This window comes from Zalophus californianus, chromosome 16 (assembly GCF_009762305.2).
Source record: "Zalophus californianus isolate mZalCal1 chromosome 16, mZalCal1.pri.v2, whole genome shotgun sequence".
NCBI classification, from domain to species: Eukaryota; Metazoa; Chordata; class Mammalia; order Carnivora; family Otariidae; genus Zalophus; species Zalophus californianus.
The window spans coordinates 31109220-31130861 of NC_045610.1; the positions used below are offsets into that span (position 1 = coordinate 31109220).

General features: G+C 39.5%; 1 protein-coding gene across 6 annotated transcripts in view; it reads right to left on the reverse strand.

Annotated features, from left to right (window-relative positions):
- The window catches only part of STXBP4 (syntaxin binding protein 4), a 228133-nt gene that overhangs the window by 51569 nt on the left and 154922 nt on the right, over nt 1–21642 (reverse strand). For all 6 annotated transcript variants that reach the window (XM_027568028.1, XM_027568027.2, XM_027568031.2 and 3 more), the window contains one exon: nt 12274–12331. In XM_027568028.1, coding sequence (XP_027423829.1) covers nt 12274–12331 — 58 coding nt within the window. The remainder of the gene's footprint in view (nt 1–12273; nt 12332–21642) is intronic.

Here is a 21642-nt window from a genome sequence, read left to right on the forward strand (position 1 = left end):
ACATCTGATTAAGTACATTTTTCTTAATTACCAAATTTGAAAACTTAAAAAAACTAAAATGATTTGAAACAAAATTTCAACTAATTTTACACTTATTCTGTTATTTTTCTATTAAAGTTAAAAAGACTACACTAAAAATATAAGAATATGAATGTACATATTCTTTTATCAGAGAAGAATTGAACATTCTATTTTTTTTAAAGACTATTTATTTGAGAGAGCATGAGGGGGGGAGGGTCAGAGGGAGAAGCAGACTCCCTGCTGAGCAGGGAGCTTGATGTGGGACTCGATCCTGAGACTCCAGGATCATGACCTGAGCCAAAAGCAGCCGCCTAACCAACTGAGCCACCCAGGCACCCCAAGAACTGAACATTCTAAAGTCACAAAACTGGATGGGACTTTGAGAGGTTCCCTCCCCCAACATCTCTATAGTCTTGACATGTTCTATCCAAGTATCATTGACTCCATAATGTGTAAGTGCAAAAGCCACTTGAGAGTGGGTGTTATAAAGTTGAAACTTTCAATTATAGTGAAAAATTATGGGATAAACACCAAACGTGCCATCAACCTTTATAGTTCTCTCATCAACTCTACAATACTGACTATTTCTAGTGGTGCTATCTTGGACTTGTGAATCAATGGACTTAACTGTCTTTTAGAACCTTATTTTGAAGAAGAGAAAAAGTTATACTTATCATTCTCATATTATATATGAGGAAACTAATACCGAGAGAGGTAAAATAACTTACTTCAGGTCATAAAACTCTGTTAGTGCCTGGATCCGTACCCAAATCTGACTTTGGAGAATTTAGCCATTCTGTTAAACTCCTATCTGAGGCTCTGTTTCTGGGTGGGTTTCAACAACAATATGTATGGTGATTCCGGGATGGGGTAAATGATCACCTAAAAGGGCTATTCAGCTTTGTAAAATGAGATAATTAAAGATGTATTGACTGAATACAGATTATATTGTCTAAAGTATATTTAAAAGCACTTGCCACAAAACTCATATTTTTATTAAGTAGGAATAAAAAGTACTAGTATGAAGCCTGCTTCCTCAGAAGTCTTACACTTTTCACATCATGAAAATGAATTCTTTATATGTCTGTCTTTTTGCCCACCAGAATATTAATTTCTGGAGGGCAGAGAAGCGTCTTTACAATCTCGGTGTCAGGCTCACAGAAAATGAGGGTCAATAAATGTCTGATGCATAGATCCACCAGACTTTTCACTGATATTATTATAATACCACATGTAAAAAATGCTCAAACATGGTAGACTAGCTTATTTACGATTGAGGACTAGACAAAACTATCTTCAGAGGCACCTGGGTGGCTCAGTCGTTGAGCGTCTGCCTTCGGCTTGGGTTGTGGTCCTGGGGTCCTGGGATCGAGCCCCGCGTTGGGCTCCCTGCTCGGCGGGAAGCCTGCTTCTCCCTCTCCCACTCCCCCTGCTTGTGTTCCCTCTCTCGCTGTGTCTTTCTCTGTGTCAAACAAATAATTAAAATCTTTAAAAAAAAACTATCTTCAGATGTGATAATGCAGTAGCCTCACCCTAAGTGATTCAGAAATATGCATATAGAGACTCTACTTTATCAGGAAAGAGTTCATTTGATTTATATAGCCTAAAAGTCATCAAATAACCAGGACTACTAACCCTCTTCACCAATATTCTAATAGCCAAGTAACCTGAAAAGTTCTATTCATATATTTGGTGGTAGGTAATAACTGAACCACTATGATAATCCAAACAATTTTGACTAGAGTTTATTTGCTAAATAACCAGAGTCATATGTAAACTTACTCACATCCCAGGATTTAAGTTATAATCGTTTACACTGAACAAATACTATTGTTAGCTAAACAAATATTGTGTTAACTGGTAGCATATAAAGTGCTACCAAAGACAAACTTGATGGTAAGGGATGGCTAAGAACTCAAGTTACCCCTCAATTCTCTCACCATTATTGAAGCGATTTTACTACCCTGGAGTTTTCAGCTTCTGAAATAACTCAGGATGCAGCCAAGGCCATGTTTCTAGGCATCCAACACCCAACAAAAGGATGAAGATTTTTCATAAAGGGTCCTGGTTAATGCTAATGCTAAGTAACAAAGTTCCGGTTAGATCTAAGAAGACCCTCCAGCCCCCTCATTGTCCTAGATCATTCATTTGATATGGATGTTTAGGTAAGTGGCAGCTGGATCAGACTTGACATCAGATAAGCATTTTGTACTTTACAATGTGTTTTGATACTGATTTCCCAATTTGCTTTTCATACAAAGCTCATAAACCTAACTTGTCTCTACAAGTTTAACAACTGAAGAAACTGAGGCTAAGGGTGTTCAAGCACCCTTAGTTCACACAGTAGCAGAACCAGGGCTTAGATGCAGACCAGGGTTACTATTCTTTCGTACAGACTATGCAGACCTGGTTTGAAATCCCAGATCGCTCATGTACTAACTAGGTTACTGTGTGCCGCTGGGAAAGTTACTTAAACTCCCAGTCTCAGTTTCCTCATGTAGAAAACATGTAACACATGCCTCAGTAGTGTTAAGAGATAACACATATAAATCCTCTAGTTCCATGCCTGACACATTCTAGGTCCAAGTCATAATCATAACCCTATCCCCTCTACCTTCGACTCCCTGTATTAGTTTTCTATTGGTGAAGTAACAAATTGACACATAAAATTTAGTGGCTTTAAACAACACAAATTCACTGGCTTACAGTTCTGTAGCTCAGAAGTCCAACATGGCTCTTACTGGGCTAAAATCAAGGTGTTGGCAAGGCTAATGTTCCTTTCTGGAGGCTCTAGGGGAGATTTCGTTTCCTTGCTTTCCCAGCTTAAAGGCCACCCACATTCTGTGTTTGTGGCCCCCATCTTCGAAGACAGAAACATAGCCTGTCTGTCCCTGCTTCCACTATCATATCTCTTTCTCTGACTCTCTCCTTCTGCCTCCCTCTTCCACTACTAAGGACTCATGTGATTAGAGTGGACCCACCTGGATAATCCAGCATAATCTCCCTATTTTAAGACCAGCTGATTAGCAGCCTTAATTCCATGTGCAACCTTTATGCCCCTTTACCATGTAACCTAATGTATTCAAACGTTGTGGAGATTAACATGAGGACATCGTTGGTGGGGAGGAGGTCATTATTCTCCTTTCCACACTCCGTCTCCCCTTAGCTGCTTCATCTACTAAAGACTAGGGCACAAGGAAAAAGGCACTAGTTTGGATTAATTCTTGCAGGTGTTCCTAAAACTTGGTAAATGTATACCAAATGTATAGGAAAATGACATACTGCACTGTAATGTAGATTACTGGATAAAGAAAAAGAAGGTGCTGGAGGATTTATGGAAAGTAGTTTTAGAAAGAAGCAACTGTTGTGAACTGAATTGTGCCCCTACCCCCTCCAATTCATATATTGAAGCCCTAACCCATAATGTGGTCTATATTGGGAAATAGGCCTTTGTGGGGAGGTAAAGTTAGATGAGGTCATGGAGGTGAGGCCCGGGGTCCAAGGGGACTGGTGTCCTCGTAAGAAGAGGAAGAGACACCAGAGCTTGATCTCTCTGTGCACACATGGGCAATAGGCCATGTGAGGACACAGTGAGAAGGTAGCAGTCTGTATCCTAGGAAGAAAGGCCTCACCAGATATCCTGATGGCATCTTGACCTTGGACTTCCGGCCTCCAGAACTATGAGAAAATAAATTTCTGCTCTTTAAGCCACTCAGTCTTGGCAGTCCTAGCAGACTGATAAAGCAACCAAATTTAGAAGGGAAAGTGTTTGACAAAAAAGTCAGTATTTCTTAATTAACTTAAATAAAGGGTCCTGGAGGCAGAGACAGTTCCACATCTGGCTAAATAAAAGTATAAACCCAGAAAGGTGATGAATTTCCCAAGTACTTCTTGCAATCCCAGAGGATTTGCTTACAGTATCCCAATAAAATGCTAAAAAACATGCTTTATGCCTTAGTCACACCTGTCATTGGTTAAATGGGGGTGGGGGGTGGAGAGTTTGATGCTGGCTGTCTAGATCTGGATGTTTTATTCATTTCAGTGGGCTTTGCCATTCTGAATGACCTAAGCCAGCTGGCTGGCCTTTCGTTTAAATGACAGTTGCTCTTATAGCACTCTACAGTACTTATAGCACTGCTACACCCCTTCGTAGGTATTTATAGAACATCCAGAGCTAGCTGTCTCAGGCTCCTGAGCAATGCAACCTCTCGGCTCCTGTCATAGGGCTTCTGACTGGCCAGCGAGTGGCGTTAAGTGCAAGTTTTGGCTAGTGGTTTCTATTTGCAGCTGTGCAAATGTTGTCATTTACGGCCCCTCCATTGTCTGATAGCAGTACTATAAAATAAAGGGAGGGAGGGAGGACTAGCCTCTGTTCAACGCTCACCATGTGCCAGGTATTTTGCCAGGGACTTACCACCTCCCCCCTTATTTTATTCATTTCTCAAAACAAGCCTAGGAGATATAAACTACTACCCTTTTTTGAATGAGAAAAGGGGGAACAGACAATTGAACACAATAACAATTATACCAAGGTCACACTCATAAGTGGTGCATAAATACTAGAACCCAGGTCTGTCTGACATTACAGTCCGTATTTTTTTTCTCACCAATTGCTTCCCCAAATGGATTTGATAAATATTTATTTAGTCCCTATACACCCCAGGCACTGTACTAGTTACTGGATATTCTAAGCCAGCCGTCACCTGGATGGCTACATCCAAACCAGTGGTTTCAATACAATTTATTCATACATAACTAAGAAGTGTTTGGGGACAAAATATTTCCTCCTTCAAGCCATATTTTGATTTCTTCATTACAGTCTCATTAAGAATGAAATGTTCAGGATTCTCATGCACATAGAGGATGGTGAGGAGCTAACATGCACTCTCCTTATCTATGCCAAGTTAGGTGCATAGAAATTGCCCTAAGGCCTCATCAAGTGAGCCTTAGACTTAGAGTCGTCTGTGAATAGGTATTTCTTAACTCACCCAAAATGAATCAAAGCAGCCAAATTAATGAGGTCTTCAGAAGGCAGGCTCCTGACAGTATCCACTAAAGAAGAGCTAAACTAATCTGCCAAGTATTTAGGAAAAGTCAAAAGCAGCAGCTTATTATTTCCAATCCAGAAACCATCCGTTCCTCTCACCCTCCCCTCCAATCTCCCTAATTTGTAATTACATTAGAATTACCCAGCATAGGCTATACTTGTAAAATAAAGTTAGGGGGCAAGAAAACATAACCTCTAATTTTTCTCTTTTGTGTTTTCTATTTTATAAATGAGAGGACACAATGTAACTTAAGCCTTTAATTAATCCAGTAGGCTGACAATGGCAAAGTCTTACTCAAATATAGGCTGTGATCCCCATTCTTTCCTACCTGGGAACAACCTAATAGGATGTCCCACCTCAAGTCAAGGAAGACAATCATTTAGGGTCATTAATTTCTCTGACTGGAGAGAAATGAAGAAAGCCATGCCTACCAGAAATCATTAATCTTTTAGAGTCGTTAAGGCAAAGCTTTTAAATACTATCTTATAAGAACTTCTGTGAGTGGCTTGTCATTGTTTATTTCATTATTTCAGCCTACTCTTTGTATTATTACTGCTCATCCTGGCAGAGTTTCTGCATTAGCAAAATGTTCTAGAGGACCAAAGATTGCAAAGATGTGGCACGTGTCCCCTACGCTTCTTCCCCTCTGCAACCACAGCAGACACCTAACTGATCAGACATCACTGAGGATGAACACAGCTTAGAATATTTCCCCAAACCATGCTTGAGACAGTGAGTTGAAATCTATTTGCCTTCCCTGCTCTAGACCAACACTTTTGTCTTATTCAGAAATTACTGACTTCCTAGGTTCTACTGATAGGCATTTTAATGTTGTAAGTATACTTCTTCCTATGTAATGGACGAAGTTTTTATAACATGAGGAGAGATCTCACATGGAAGGTGTATCAACACAAATGAACACGTGGAGAATTATTAGTTTAAGTAACTTTTAAAAACAAAGATTATGCCTACTGGAAAACTCACTAATCACTATACATAGTATCATTCCATGTCTGAAGCGAGTGTCTAATACCAAGATATCTGTATTACTTATGCAGATGTATACACACATATATAACATACATATATACACGTGTAAACATATATGTTTATATATAATATATACAAGCTATATGTGTGTGTGTATATATATATATATATATATATATAAATACAATATATGTTTTACATATATTGTGAAATAGCACTGTGGTAGGCATCCTTTAAGCCAGGCCCCAGTGACCCTCCCCTTTTGGCACACTTCTACACCGTACCAGGGTTGGTCTCTGTGACCAATAGCATATGGCAGGAGTGATGGTATATCACTCACTTTTAAGATTGGTTATAAAGACATTGTAGCTTTTGTCTTCATATTTCTCTTGCTCTCACTCTTTCTCTTGTCTCTTGTTTTGGGGGAAGCCCGCTTTCTTGTTGTGTGCAGTCCTATGGAGAAAGGTCCACGTTTTGGTGAGGAACTGAAGCCTCCTGCCAACAGCCAGACGTGTGAGCTTGGAAAAAATATACCAGCCCCACTAAGGCACTCTTCAATCCCTAGCCTTGGCTAATAGCTTGATCATAACTTCATGAGAAACCTAGAGAGAAAGATCCAGAATGATCCAGTAAAACCACACCTGGATTCTTGACCCTCTGAAACTGGGTGAGAAAACGTTTACTGTTTTAAGCTGCAAAATTTGGGAGAAATTTATCATGCGGCAATAGAATTAACAATTACGATCATCAATCACAGTGAATCTGAATTTTTCAATAGAAAAAGAAAAAAACACAATGAAAGCAATGTAGCAATAATGTCTAATTTGTAAAAATTAAGTTTTACTATTAAACATAACTCTCAATAATTTTATTAAATTTTATAACACATTTTAAAGTGGAATCATATCAAAGGACTACTATAAATCTATAATAGTATACAACTTTCAAAGGGAAGAAACTGGGTGGGAAAATGGTTAAGTTAATCAGATAATTTCATCATAGTCCCACCAAGATAACTGACATTTGTCATTAAATTTATTTATTTATTTTTTAATTGTTATTTTTAAAGATTTTATTTATTTATTTATTTGACAGAGACAGACACAGCGAGAGAGGGAACACAAACAGGGGGAGTGGGAAGGAGAAGGAGGCTTCCCGAGGAGCAGGGAGCCTGATGTGGGACTCGATCCCAGAACCCTGAGATCATGACCTGAGCCGAAGGCAGACGCTTAATGACTGAGCCACCCAGGTGCCCCTTGTTGTTAAATTTAAGAATGCTGCAACTCTCTAAGGGAAAAAATATGAAAGTTTTCCTTTGAATGCATTGGTATGTGCATATATATATATATATATATATATATATATATATAGCGCAAGTGAGGCAAGCCCTGCCTATATGCATATTACATACACATATTGATACACATATATATACAGACACACGTTTGTTAGTTCTGTGAAATGCTGGCTCCAGCAATGCCAACATTTTGATTACATTTGTTTATACCAGGTAAAATGCTTTCTTCTCTTGCATCAGAACTTAAGTAGATGACTACAAAGTATTATTAGGTGTGCAATGGACATGTGCAGGAATAGTCAATGAGGACTATATTCATCTGGGCATTCTTGGGACAGCACTGACAGTTATTCCTTTGCCTGAGGCTTGGCTTCCATCAGATGGAACCATTCAATTTCCGGGAAGACAGTGACAGGTGTCAATTTCAGGGAAGAGATTATATGTATACAGACTATTATCTCCTCCGGTGTTCTGGAAGGGCAATTTCAACCTGTTCTTTTTTTTTTTTTTTTTTTTTCAACCTGTTCTTTTTAAGTAAAGGTAAGAAAGGCAATGACCTGAGTTCATTACTTGCTATTTCCTGCCTCCAAAGTACATTTACCTGGTAAATGAACTACTCCTACCTCAAAAGCTAAGGTTATCCAGGCTCAAAATTTCAGCTGGGGTAAATGGGAGGATGAAGATGAAAAAATAAGACAAAAAAGCTATATAGTTCCAAGAAGGACACACAATGGATGCTTGTGTATGCAGCCATTACAAATGTGGCAACATCACCTATCTGAACCTAGCAGCTAAGAGCCAGGAACTAACCCTCACCAGAATGTTAAGAGTGAGGGGAGGGAGTGAGGACGGCTAAACTTGGCTGGAAGTGTGTACTTTGGGTCAGGAGCTATGATAGGTTTTTCACATACACAAGCTCATTCATTCTGGACAAGAACCCTAGGGAGTGCTAATATTCTTTCCATTCTGTAAATATGGAGAATTAAAGCTCAGAGAGCTTAAGTAAACATGCCCGAGGTCGTTCAGCTATCCTGTGGAGACACCCGCATTTGGACCCAAGTTTTTCCAAATCCAAAGCTCAGGCTCTTCTTTCCCCTCTATCAGATGGGGAATATCAGCTCCACCTGCACCAGAACTCCTGAACTTGACTCACACAAGCCCCTGCAGGTCCACACCCAAGAGCTATTTACAAGCAATTCAAATTAATTTGATGATCTGGCGTCCTGTCCTCAGTTGAGAAACTCCTGGGGAAGAGGGTAAGGTGTGTAAAAGATAAAAAAGGAGAATGGGGGTAAGGAGATGGCCAGGCACACTGAGAGCCGCAACAGATGACAGCTGGGTCCCATTCTAGTTTATGGCGCTTACCCTCCCCCTGCAGAACTCACTATATTATGCATAAGACTGACATTCATGAAGATTTTGTTCAGTAGCCTCATTGTAAGAAGGCAGGGAAGTATGCAACACTTATTAAGTAAAACTTTGATCAAGAATAGTCAAGCTAAGGGCGCCTGGGTGGCTCAGTCGGTTAAGCGACTGCCTTCGGCTCGGGTCATGATCCTGGAGTCCTGGGATCGAGTCCCACATTGGGCTCCCTGCTCGGCAGGGAGTCTGCTTCTCCCTCTGACCCTCTTCCCTCTCGTGCTCTCTATCTCTCATTCTCTCTCTCTCAAATAAATAAATAAAATCTTAAAAAAAAAAAGAATAGTCAAGCTAAAATAAATGCTGGCGCTTGAATGGGGTTAACTTCTAGCAGAAAAAACCTAACTCAGGCAAGCAGCCCGTTCCTCCACAAGGCTGAGTAAAGGAAGCACTGGTACAGTATTAGCTTTTCTTATCTTTACTATTTGGCCTTTCTAATCTCCAGGAGATAACTAAGTATTCTTAGAACTAAGTTTCTATTCTGCTACTTAAAAATGGATAAAGTAAGGAGCTCTCCCTAAATCAAGATTTGTTTACAATATTTTTCTTGTCACATGGAAACATACTACATTAAAATAAGGAGGTGTAGGTGGTAAAGCATGGGTGTGTGTGTGTGTGTGTGTGTGTGTGTGTGTGTGTGTGTTTGGGGGCTGGCTTTACTTACTTTGGCTCTGCAATTTTACTACTGCATGGCTTTGACCAAGTTAGCCTCTTTTCCACATAGTTTCTCCAACTGTAATGGTGATACAATGATATCCACCATTGTCCTTTGGGGAACAAATCTATCTTATCATCTCTTTTCTGCTTTCTTTATAAGTCAAGGTTAAGGTCAAGGAAGAGAATTGATGGGCTTCAAAAGACAGGTTTAAGGAATATATTTAGGTTTAGGTTTAAGGGATATATTTTTTATGCTGGAGTAGACTACATAAACGTAGTGTCTCTTTCTGTTCCTTCCACAGGACTGTGAGTTAGACCTCAGGGTAAATGATTTGTTTACTCTTTTTCTCTTCTTTCCTCTCCTTGGATGCTATTCTTCCTTGTAGGAGGAGCCCAGCCCAAGATTGTTGTTCTGGTCTGCTAGACAGAGCTGTTTAAGCCAGCTGGGTACCGGGCAATGGGAAACACTCACCCTTTGGCTGGCCATCTCTTGCTTCCTCCTTGTCTTTGGTGATCTGTGATTGTGCCTTTGGTGTCCTTTCCTCACATGGCACTAGTTAGGCGATGACACTCAGCTTTGGATTAGGAGATACTGACAGCCGACTGAGGCTAAGGAGTCCCCACAGGGTCTAGACTCATTTACTGATGTTTTTCAAAGGCCTTTGAACTAGAACCCCAGTAAATAATTGAACGCTACTTTGCCTTCCTTTGATCAGGCTTTTCTTTTGGGGGCTTTCTAGGAGACAGGCATGGCTGAAGGCAGGATGCAGCTCACCACCATCATAATACCACTCTAATAAGAGCCAAGTGGTGTCCATTTTCCACACTATTAGGAGAATTAAGTGATACAATGCATAGAAAAGTACACCTAACATATGCCTGGTTACCCAGCATCAGGTTGTGCCCAATAAATGCTCATTCTCAGGGCACCTGAGTGGCTCAGTCAGTTAAGGGTCTGACTCTTGATTTTGGCTTAGGTCATGAACTTGGGGTTGTGAGATTGAGCCCTACATCAGGCTCTGCACTCAGCATGGAGTTTGCTTGAGATTCTTTCCCTCTGCCCCTCCCCCTGCTCACGTGTGCTCTCTCTCTCTCTCTCAAAACAATAAATCTTTAAAAAAAATTAAATGCTCATTTTCCTCCCCCTACATCTTTTCCCTTAATCATTACAAAGTTAATATGAGAAAAAAACCCAATGAAAACGTGAATGTGGTTTTTCTTTTTCCTGCCACGTCTACAGTACCCTGATTCAAATCTTCCAGGAACTCAGCATAGTAAACCCAGCGTATCAGGGCCCAACTCTCCTTCCAGAAGAGACATGATTCTGAAAGTGAACAGTATGGTGCTAAATGTAATCCCTGCATGGGATTCCTGGGTTCTCTATTCCAAAAGTTCCTTTCTCCATACACTATAAACTACGCCTTTGCTTTATTACTTTTTGCTAGAGACCACAAGAAGAAAATACATCACAAAAACACATTGCCAGGTTTATCGCTAGTTTTTTTCCCTCAAATCTTTTTAAATAAGAAGCTTTTGAATCTTCACTGTTTTCAATGGTCATATGATTTTTCATGTTCCCCCCCCACCATTATGGGCTTCTCCATACTGTAAATTAATGATGACTACTGGGCATCTACTATGTTCAAAGTTCTATGCTAGGAACTTAACATTTAACAACTCTATGAAGTAGGCAATACTTCCCTTACTTTATGATGAGAAAACTGAGGTGAAGAGGGTATAGGAACCCGTGTGAAGTGACAGAGCTTGGGAATCCAGAATTTGGATATTGCTTTGGAAAATATTTGTACAACTGAAAGGACATCAAGGACATATTTCCCCTTTCCTCTCCAAATGTATAACAAGAATACATTGCTAGAAAGGACAATAAAGGGAGTCTTTTAGGTCTCAAGAGTCTTTGGGATTCCTATTTGTGTTCTCATAATGTCAATTCTGACATGAAAGGAGCTGCCCAGAATAGAGTAGAAGTAGATCAGTCTGCTTTGTCCAGGATAAAACTAACCAGTTCAGTAGACAGAATATGTATTGCTATTGAAGCTTTCAAAGACATGTCTCTATCATTGGCAGTCCAGTATAGTAGAATCCTGGAGTCAAAAGACTTTGATTCTCTTCTGATTTGGTAATTTAGTAGCTGTGGATTTTTGGGCAACTGCTGCAAGCTCTTATGTTCTTCATCCATAAAACAGTGAAAATAAGGCATATATACCTCAAAACGTGTTCTGAGAATCCACTTAGACAGGGTTTGTTCATATTATGCCTCGTTTATGTTGTTATTTATTATTTTTCCTACTATTATATAAATTCCATGACATCAGAGAACTAGCCTGTATATTTTACTACTGAATCTCCAAGGCATGGTACATTGCCTGGCACACAGCAAATGCTCAAAATATATTTGCAGAATGAATGAACTATGTATACTGTAAAGCACTAAAAATGCTGATTATTATTAGTATTATTGTATTAAGTATGAAGAAGTGTTAAGACATACAAATCGATTTTTTCATTAGATATTAACTTCTCATAAGTATTAATACTTTTAGTCAGAAGTGAATTCAGGCAGCCAACATTTAAGTTCAAATTATGATCTTGTTCCAACTTTTTGCTGTTTCCCTTGAAATAATTACTAGTTTTTCACCCCCTAAACGATATCTGATATTAGCATTTAAATCACATGAAATGAAAATGGTGAGGCTTCATTTCTTGTTACTAATTTTTGTAACCTCCAAGAGGGTTTCTTAGTTTTGCTGATTATTCTGCAACTTCCAGGTTCTCTCCAGATGTGAAGGAAATTGCTTACTTGGTTGAGATGCTTGTACTTACTTGATGAAGTACTTGATTCCATCTGCTGTGTAAGCTTCCTCCCACCCATAAGGTAGATCTAGAGTGAAGAGAAACCAAAAATACATTTAATAAGATGATAAAGATAACTTTATTTCCTGGATGCAAACTTCCCACATCTTTACAATTATTTGAGTACATTTCTTGTACAAATAATTTTCTCGAAAGGAGGAATTAAAACAATTCAGATGAGCTTTCAGACTCAGCATCTTTAGAACACAATAAATAAGTCCCAAACAGTTAACAATCTGCTTTAGTTGCATTAACTGGATTATGAGTTGTCATTTACATGGGGTGAGCATTTTTGTCAGCAGGATTCAAGCAAAAATTTTTGGTGCAGGGGATGGTTTTTCCTGAAGGCAGAAGGATGGACAAGATGGCCCCTGCTTGTCTATTCTGGCTCAAAGTTTCCTTAATTGGCTCCCTTACATTCCTTCGCTCAGCTCTGCAGGGAACTGGTGCTTCAATGCCAGATCAGCAGGGGCTTGAAAGTAGCTTCTGGACAAGACCAAATTCCTTGTGAAGTCTGAAAGTTTAGCAAAGTGATTTACAATGGATTGTGGTATTTTATTTTGTTAATTTAAGAATTTTGTGCACTAAACATAAATGGCCAAACAATTTGCTAAACTTAGCTTTCATTTTTTTTTTTTTTTAAAGATTTTATTCATTCATTCATGAGAGACAGAGACAGAGAGAGAGAGGCAGAGGGAGAAGCAGGCTCCCAAGGAGCAGGGAGCCTGATGCGGGACTCGATCCCAGGACCCTGGGATCATGACCTGAGCCGAAGGCAGACGCTTAACCATCTGAGCCACCCAGGCGCCCCTTAGCTTTCATTTCTGTAATGGGTTTGAGAGTAGTTAGTGAACTATAAAGAAATGCAGATTGAAGTAAGCAAGAAATTATTTGGCCATATTTCTGTAAATGAGTACATTTGTGTCCTCATATCAAGAGAACAGGCCCATGTTGAGTAGCCACATTCTTTTATATTGCAGCTATGGATGGTACCCCTCTAGAATACAATGGTTTCTATCCTTCTGCTATATCCCTGCATGCTGCTGAGGATTTTAATTGACCTTTTGGATCAGTCCTTTGATCCTGGCTTATCATGGCTCCATTGATGGGTATAATATACATAAATGCACAAAAGAACAGACTCCATGGCTCAGGTAGTCTACTTCTTTGGAAAGTAACTGAGCTACCACAATAGACCACTGACTTCCATTCCCCTAAGTCTCAGCATGAGGCAGAGCAAAAATGCACAAATAGTAACTATTTGAATGAAATAAAACCTTACTTTGTCACCATTCACTTCTTGAAGAATATTCTTTGAGAACAGTTCTGAAGATGTTGTTTTTATAATTAAGAAAGGCTTTATTTTAGATTTATTTCCAGTCCATTAACACAAGTTGTATAACATAAGACCTTTGCTAAACATTCTGTAACTGGGGCGCCTGGGTGGCTCAGTTGGTTAAGCGACTGCTTTCGGCTCAGGTCATGATCCTGGAGTCTCAGGATCGAGTCCCGCATCGGGCTCCCTGCTCAGCAAGGAGTCTGCTTCTCCCTCTGACCCTTCCCCCTCTCATGTGCTCGCTCTCTCTCTCTCTCATTCTCTCTCTCTCTCAAATAAATAAATAAAATCTTTAAAAAAAAAAAAAAAAAAAAAAAATAAACATTCTGTAACTGTTTCCTTTGCCGATGAACACAGGCCGTCTAGGAATTTCTTTGCTCTCTTAGTGAATAAATGTTCCTATTTTAAGTAGAAAAATGAGCATTTCTGGGAAGTCAGCATAAGCAAATGACTGGCTTCTTACAAGCCCCTGAAGTGACCACCATGTCCATCTCTTCCGGCAGCACGTGCTCAGCAGGATGGGCCATGGTTGCCTGCTGCTGCACCAGTTCGAGGAGACTTATTTTCTTTTTTCACACTTTCTGCGTTTTTGTTACAGATCATTTTATTTATCACTGACAACCACCTTGCCTGCAGGGGAGAATGTCATGACTGTACAGAAGAATCTTGCTTTCATGATAAAAATGCTCAGAAATCCCAGAATGTCCGGTCAATAAGGCAAAGGACAGCTAAATGTTAGGCAGAAAGTCATTCTAATGGGACTAAGGTTTTTGTTCAAATGATTTGTTTGTCCAACCAATATAGCTATACTTTTAGATTTTAAGTCACAGATTTTTTTTCATGAAAAGGAGAAAAAAATATACACTTCAGTATCTTTTAATCCACCGTGTCATTTAAAAATTGACATTGATATTGGAGTACCACACATTCTCTATGCCATCAGAATAGAATTCCTGCCCTTTCTTTTTCTTTTTAAAGATTTTATTTATTTGTCAGAGAGAGAGAAAGAGAGAGAGAGACAGTGAGCGAGCAGGGGGAGCAGCAGGCAGAGGGAGAAGAAGGGAGCCTGATGCGGGGCTCGATCCCAGGGCCCTGGGATCATGACCTGAGCCGAAGGCAGACGCTTAACCAACTGAGCCGCCCAGGAGTCCCCTGATTATTTTCTTACAATCCATTAAACAAGGACTATAACTTCACAACAGACTTATTAAAGGTACTAATCCATATCCATTTTAGTCAATATGGTTAATGAAGGACTCTAGCCATAAAGATGATTCTTTTGGGTTAAATAATATGTACAGCTTATTTTAGGATAAATTCTCTGTTCTGAAAAAATAAGCATTTCTTTTTAGAAGACTGAATGGTTTCTTCTTTTTCATGCAGCCACTATAATCTGAAAAACAGAACTGGAGGCTAAATTGATAGTAATAATCTCTCAGTGATAGTTCAGTACTAGAAAACACAATCACTGTCCAATTATAAACTGAAAAACACAATACTGATAAACCAAGTAGCTTACTTTATACAAAAAGAGCGCTTTTGGTTTCCATAAGCTTGTATGCTTACGATAGACTCAGCTTTCCATTAGGAAATGATTTCATTTCTTCATAATAAGTGATTTGGGCAAAATTATAACAAAATCTAAATACTTTTCAATAATCATTGTTATTCCAAGGCATTAAATTTTTTCTCCATTCCTCATTTGCTTTATTCTTGTAAACATATAGTTTCTATTTTTCCTTTTCATTTCATATCTGTCTTAAAACTATTATGACAACTATAATCACTTGAAATTGTTTCTGATTGGAAGTGTTTGTCTATAGACTCTCACATAACATTCTTTCCATCAGAGATCATCTGTTTCCAATCAACCACTTCATGGGGATGACTCCAAAATCTTCATGACTATCTTGCCAAAGTAAGAGTATTATACATATTTAGCTGTCACCTAAAACTCAACATATCCAAAACTAAACTCATCATGTTTTTGTACAAACTACTTTCCTTCCAGTTTTCCAGTCTATTTAGGTAATGAGATTCTCTTTGTCGTATTTGGCCCATTCATCAAATATGTATTGATCATTTATTATGTGTTCAGTATTTTGCTTTGTGTTCAATATGCAATGATGAACAAATAAAGATGGACCTTGGTCTATGGAGCCTTAAAACATAACCATAAATAAAGACAGTGTTAAAAATAGAAATAAGTACAACGATAGAAAAGTGTTGAATACTGTGAAAGAGTAACTTACAGCACAGCAAAGACTAAATCCCGAAACACACAAAGAACTACAAATCAGTAAGAACAAGGCCAGTGACAAACAGGAGTCTGGGGAACATGCTGAACATTCAGGACACAGGAAAGACAAATGCACTTAAACATGTGAAAATATGCTTAACTTCACTCTTAATGAGACAAATACAAATTAAACTATTATGAGATGCCATGTATATCATGTTAGCAAAGATTAAAAAGTTGTTTAATAAGACACTATTGAGAGTGTGAAGAGACAGTCGTTCCCATACTGATGGGAGTATAAATTTTTCCCATATTTATGGGAACTTGTTAATATCTACATAAAATCTTAAATGTTATTAATACCAGCTGACATTTATTGAGTGGTTATGTGGTAGACACTGTTCCAAGTACTACACATGTACCAACTCTGTTAGGCCTCACGGCAATTAAAAGGTACTGCAATCATCCCCATTTTACAAATGAGGGAACTGAGGCACAGAAAGGTGAAATCATTTGCCCAAGTTACACGGCTGGCAGGTGGCAAAGCCCAGACTCTTTTTTTTTAAATTTTAATTTTCTATTGTTATGTTAATCACCATACATTACATCATTAGTTTTTGATGTAGTGTTCCATGATTCATTGTTTGTGCATAACACCCAGTGCTCCACACAGAACGTGCCCTCTTTAATACCCATCACCAGGCTAACCCATCCCCCCACCCCCCTCACTTCTAGAAACCTCAGTTTGTTTTTCAGAGTCCATCGTCTCTCATGGTTCGTCTCCCCCTCCGACTTACTCCCCTTCATTCTTCCCCTCCTGCTATCTTCTTCTTTTTTTTTTCTTAACATACATTGCATTATTTGTTTCAGAAGTACAGATCTGTGATTCAACAGTCTTGCACAATTCACAGCGCTCACCATACCACACACCCTCCCCAATGTCTACCACCCAGCCACCCCATCCCTCCCACCCCCCACCACTCCAGCAACCCTCAGTTTGTTTCCTGAGGTTAAAAATTCCTCATATCAGTGAGGTCATATGATACATGTCTTTCTCTGATTGACTTATTTCACTCAGCATAACACCCTCCAGTTCCATCCATGTCGTTGCAAATCAAAGCCCAGACTCTTAAGCACTATCCTCACTGTCTCCATGTACCATTTAATCCAGCAATTCTTCTAGGAATTTAGCCCACAGATATGTTTTCTGTACAAGATTATTAACAGTTAAAAAAAAAAAGGATTGGCAATAATCTAAATAACCACCAATGGGGACTGACTGAAAACAACGTATCCACATAATGGGATGTTGTCCAGCTGTGAAAAAGAATGAGGAAGTAATTTATGTACTAATTTGAATAGGGGGTATGGGATAAAGGATCTCTGGAGGAACTGCAGTTAAGGAGGTATGGACATAGGGAAGAACACTCTAGGCTGAGCGAACAGCACGTGCAAAGGCTCTTTGGGGATGGGAAAAACTTGGCACATTTGAGGAACTGAGAGATTACTGTTGCTGGAGCATAGTGAATGAAGGAGGGGAGAATGACACAAGATTTGGCTGGACAGATAAGCAAATATGACTGTGCAGGGTTTTGCGGGGCATGTTAAAATTGTTTGAAAGTTTCTTAAAAAAGAAGGAGATCTGCTTCTCATTAAGATGAGGAAAACTGCAAAGAATTTTGCTCCCACCATATGTAGGGAAAAGCTGTACAACCTAAAAAATATAATAATTTTTTTTGAGTCCCTCAGAGACTGAGGTTCTCACCTGAGCTGACCCTGAGGTGAACTGAATTCCAAAGGGTGATGAGCAACTCCAAGAAAAGATGGGGCACATGAACTCTTCTCTCTTGGCAGAGTGCCGTAAGAAATGTTGCCATAAAAGTGGGTAAGAAGAAAACATCTAAAATTATAACAAATTTGTAAGGTCTGATTATGGGCTAGCATGATAGTTTTTAGTGTTCCTGGGAGCCCCCTGCCCTCCCCAAGGAGAATCTGCTCTTCCTAAACAGCTCCTTGCTGACGAGAAAGATTGGGAGCGGGCAGGAGGCCTGAGAGAGCCCCCCAGGTGGTGAAAGCTCATGCAAAACCTGCAAAGTTTTGAGGGAGGAGCAGGTGTACCACCCATGTTCTGGGCCCTGCATGAGTACAAGATGGTGGTCAACTGCTATAAGGGACAAGCATAAAATTGCAGAGCCCTCAACCCTCTCTGATACGAAGGAATAGCAGGCTATGGCTGGGGAAAAGCAAGAGACATTCCCTACCCTGGACAGGACACTGACTGACATGAAGTAAAAGTCATCTGTTCCTGGGGGACAGAAATAGTCACACCCCCAATCTCTGCCCAAACTCCAGGAAAATCTTGTTTGTCCTGGTGGGGGGCAGGGAGCCACAGGAAACCTGATGTCTTCTTCATCTTGCATCAACACTAAGTCACTAGAGGGGCAAGGGCAGGAAACCTTTCAAATCCAGACTCCTACACTGATACAAAGCAGAGTCTGATTTCCACAAGGAGAGGGGCAAGAAACCCACTTGAGCACTAAGTAGGAAGTAGGGTTGTCTGCCACTGGGTAGAGCAGGAAGGCTGAGAAAGTCCTTACCCTGTGACTTGGGCACAGGGCCTGCTAAACCAGAGACTGGAGTAGGAAAACCAAGAGCCTCTCCCCAACCCTTACTCCGCACATCCACCTCTAACCTTGCACCAAGCAAAAAGCAAGAGCCATCTATGATTGGGGAGGGAAAGGGAGCAACATTAAACATCCACATCCACTGTGATGTGTGTAGAGCCTGCTGCCTCCCAGCTGAGGATGGAGCAGTAACACTGAGGAAAAACCCTACAGCATTCTGGACCTTACATAACCACAAGGGAATGGCAGACAACCACTGGACGACTCTAAACTCATTGTAATTCTAGAACCAAAATGTAAACCCAGCTTGCCTACAAATGAGACTGAATGCCTCCCCCTCCCCCACTACCACCACCTGCCATGCTAACGGCCTGACAGAGATGAGACATGCCCACTTCTGGGCTTAAATAATATTTATCCCAGTGTCTGTGGCTTTGTACATTCAATGTCTGACATTGAATCAAAATTATGAGACACAAAGGAAAACACAAGAGAAAAAAATAGAGATCATTGTCAAAAGATAAAACTACCAACAGAACCAGATCCAGGGATAGATAAAATATTGGACCTTAAAATAATTATGATTATACAGTAAAAGATCTAGTGCAATCTAGTGAATTATGCAATTCTATAGCAATGCCCATTACTTATGTATATTGTGCAGAAGGTGGATGATTGAGCTTGTGGAGGCCCGGAGTCTTGTGAAATAGCGTGACGGAAGGACAGAGGGCCAAGTGAATTGAAGGGATTTGTAAGAGTGACTGAAATAATGGGCCCCAGACTATACACTTAATGAGAAGACAAGTAAAAACTACAGTGGAGGCTGAAGGATAGAGAAAATAGGTGGGAGGTCTGACTGAGGACCACAGAGCATATAATGAGCTGGAAAAGTGGGAGGTTTGAGAGGGAGAGCAGGGAGTTTGAACCACTATCTGCCGATGCCAAGGTTCTTGGTGAAAGTGGAGGAGCACAATGAAGTGGGAAACAATGGGCAGTGGACAAAAGAATGGAAGAGTAAAGGTGGTGGTTCACATGGACGACAATGGCAGGAACTGGGATGGAGAGAAAACTGAGAATTCTGAGAATAAAATAAAGACAATACCATCAATCTCAGAACTCAAAGAGAGCCAAATTTACTTGAAAAACACTTGATAGTGTAACTCTTATAAAAGTTCAAATACATCTTACTTCTAGGACCTGTTATTTTGAGAGGAAGAGAGTGAGAGGAGAGGGTGAGGAAAGGGGATGAGGGAGGGGAAGGGAAAATAGAGCAGGTGAAAGAGAGAGAGAGAGGTTTCTAACTCACAGTAAGGTTTCCCTAAAGAATATCACAATCATCACATAGTAGAATTTTCACTTGATTTGCAGTCAGAAAATCCAAATCTGTATGTAATGTTCTTCAATTACAAGTCGAATAACCATGGAAAAGTAATAATCTTGTGGAGTCTCAACTTTCTCATCTACAGTATACAGTAGTGATTAATAGCCATTGTCTCGCCTAGGGGTTATCATGAGACTCTCATTAGATAATATAAACTAAACAATGATATACAAAAGAGACCATTATTAGCCATAGTAATGAAAATAACAGCTCATTCTTCAGAGCTATGGTTCTAGAGATATATAGAGTAATGGATGCTTAGTATAAAAAATAAGTACTTAAATTATCCACAGGGGAAATTTCTATTAAGGTGTCGGTATATATTTTTTTACAATCCCCTTCTTAATACAGGAAATGATATGGTCTCTATTTCACTCATGAAAACATCTTTTGAGTGGTGTGATGGTAAATATTTGACAACCACCTCTTGCGGGGGCTGGGGGGAGCTCTTGTTTGTAGCATTTGCTGATTTCCGTAGTGTAATTACTCCTACCATGACTGATTTCAAGCTACTAATGTGATGTCACTGACTACAGGGGTTGGTAAGCGATGCCAAGTGGTACACCAATGTGTCGTGTTCCCAGGTGTAACAGACGTAAACAAGAACAAAGATGATAGTACAGTGTAGGAAAATGATTAGGCAGTGGTGAGTTTTGAGTATTTATTACCTTTTTTTAATGTAGTATAATTTACCATGTAAATATTTTGATTTTTAATAATGGCCATGTTTGACAGTCAGCACATAAAAGTACTAGCCAGCTCCAATATAACCACTGTGGAGCTCATCTCTTTGCTCCTTAGCCCTAATGGACAAAGTTCCAAAAATCAAAGGAGAGAAATACCATTTTGTTCATTAGGTGATTACATGAAACTGGTATCAGCCTCGTCTGATGTGGAGAATCCACTGCCCCAACAGTATATCGTGTATTTTTCAAATGTTTACATAGAGCTTTCTATGTACCTGACATTCTCCCAGGTGTCTCATAAACATTAACTTACTGTATCCTCATAACCACCCTTTGAGATCGGTGCTATCATTGACCTTATTTGACAAGAGAAAACTGAGGGGCACAGAGGTTTAAGTAGCTTGCCCATTGTCACACTGCTAGTAACTGGTGCAGTCACAGTTTGTAGGAATCTGGGGCTACAGCCTATGCTTTGAACAGAAGTGCTGTGTGGCTTCTGCTTCCCTAATTCCTGGGTGCACTGCCAACGATCAATATTTCAAAATGGTCAAATAATACCTTTGCCTAACTTTTTGAACAAAAACAATAACAACAACAAAAAAAGAAAACAAAACTCCCATATCTCAATTTCTCCATTATTACTCAGAGAAATGCTCTTTTGAAAGGAACTGAAATAATTTTTAGGCTTGAACATAAAGCAGTCTATTTTAGAGACATTTTATGTTAGATTTACAATTGTACAAGTTAATTCGTAGGTCTGAATCGCAGTGCCAATTTTAAAAGAACTATCAGCTAATTTTACTATGAAAAAAGGAATCTATTATACTGAGAGATGATTGTAATCTAAAAATAGCCAAATAATGCAGTATTTTAAATATAAAAATAATTTCTCTTACAAAACTATATAGATTTCCTGAATTGTGCTTTAGACACTCCTTGAAATTAGACTTGCATAAACTGTAAACAGACAATTTTAGACCCGCAGCTTGAGTTTTTACCACACGGTTAACATATATCATTTAAACAAGCAAAGGAAAAAAAAAAGCAAATGACATATATAATGTAGAAAGATT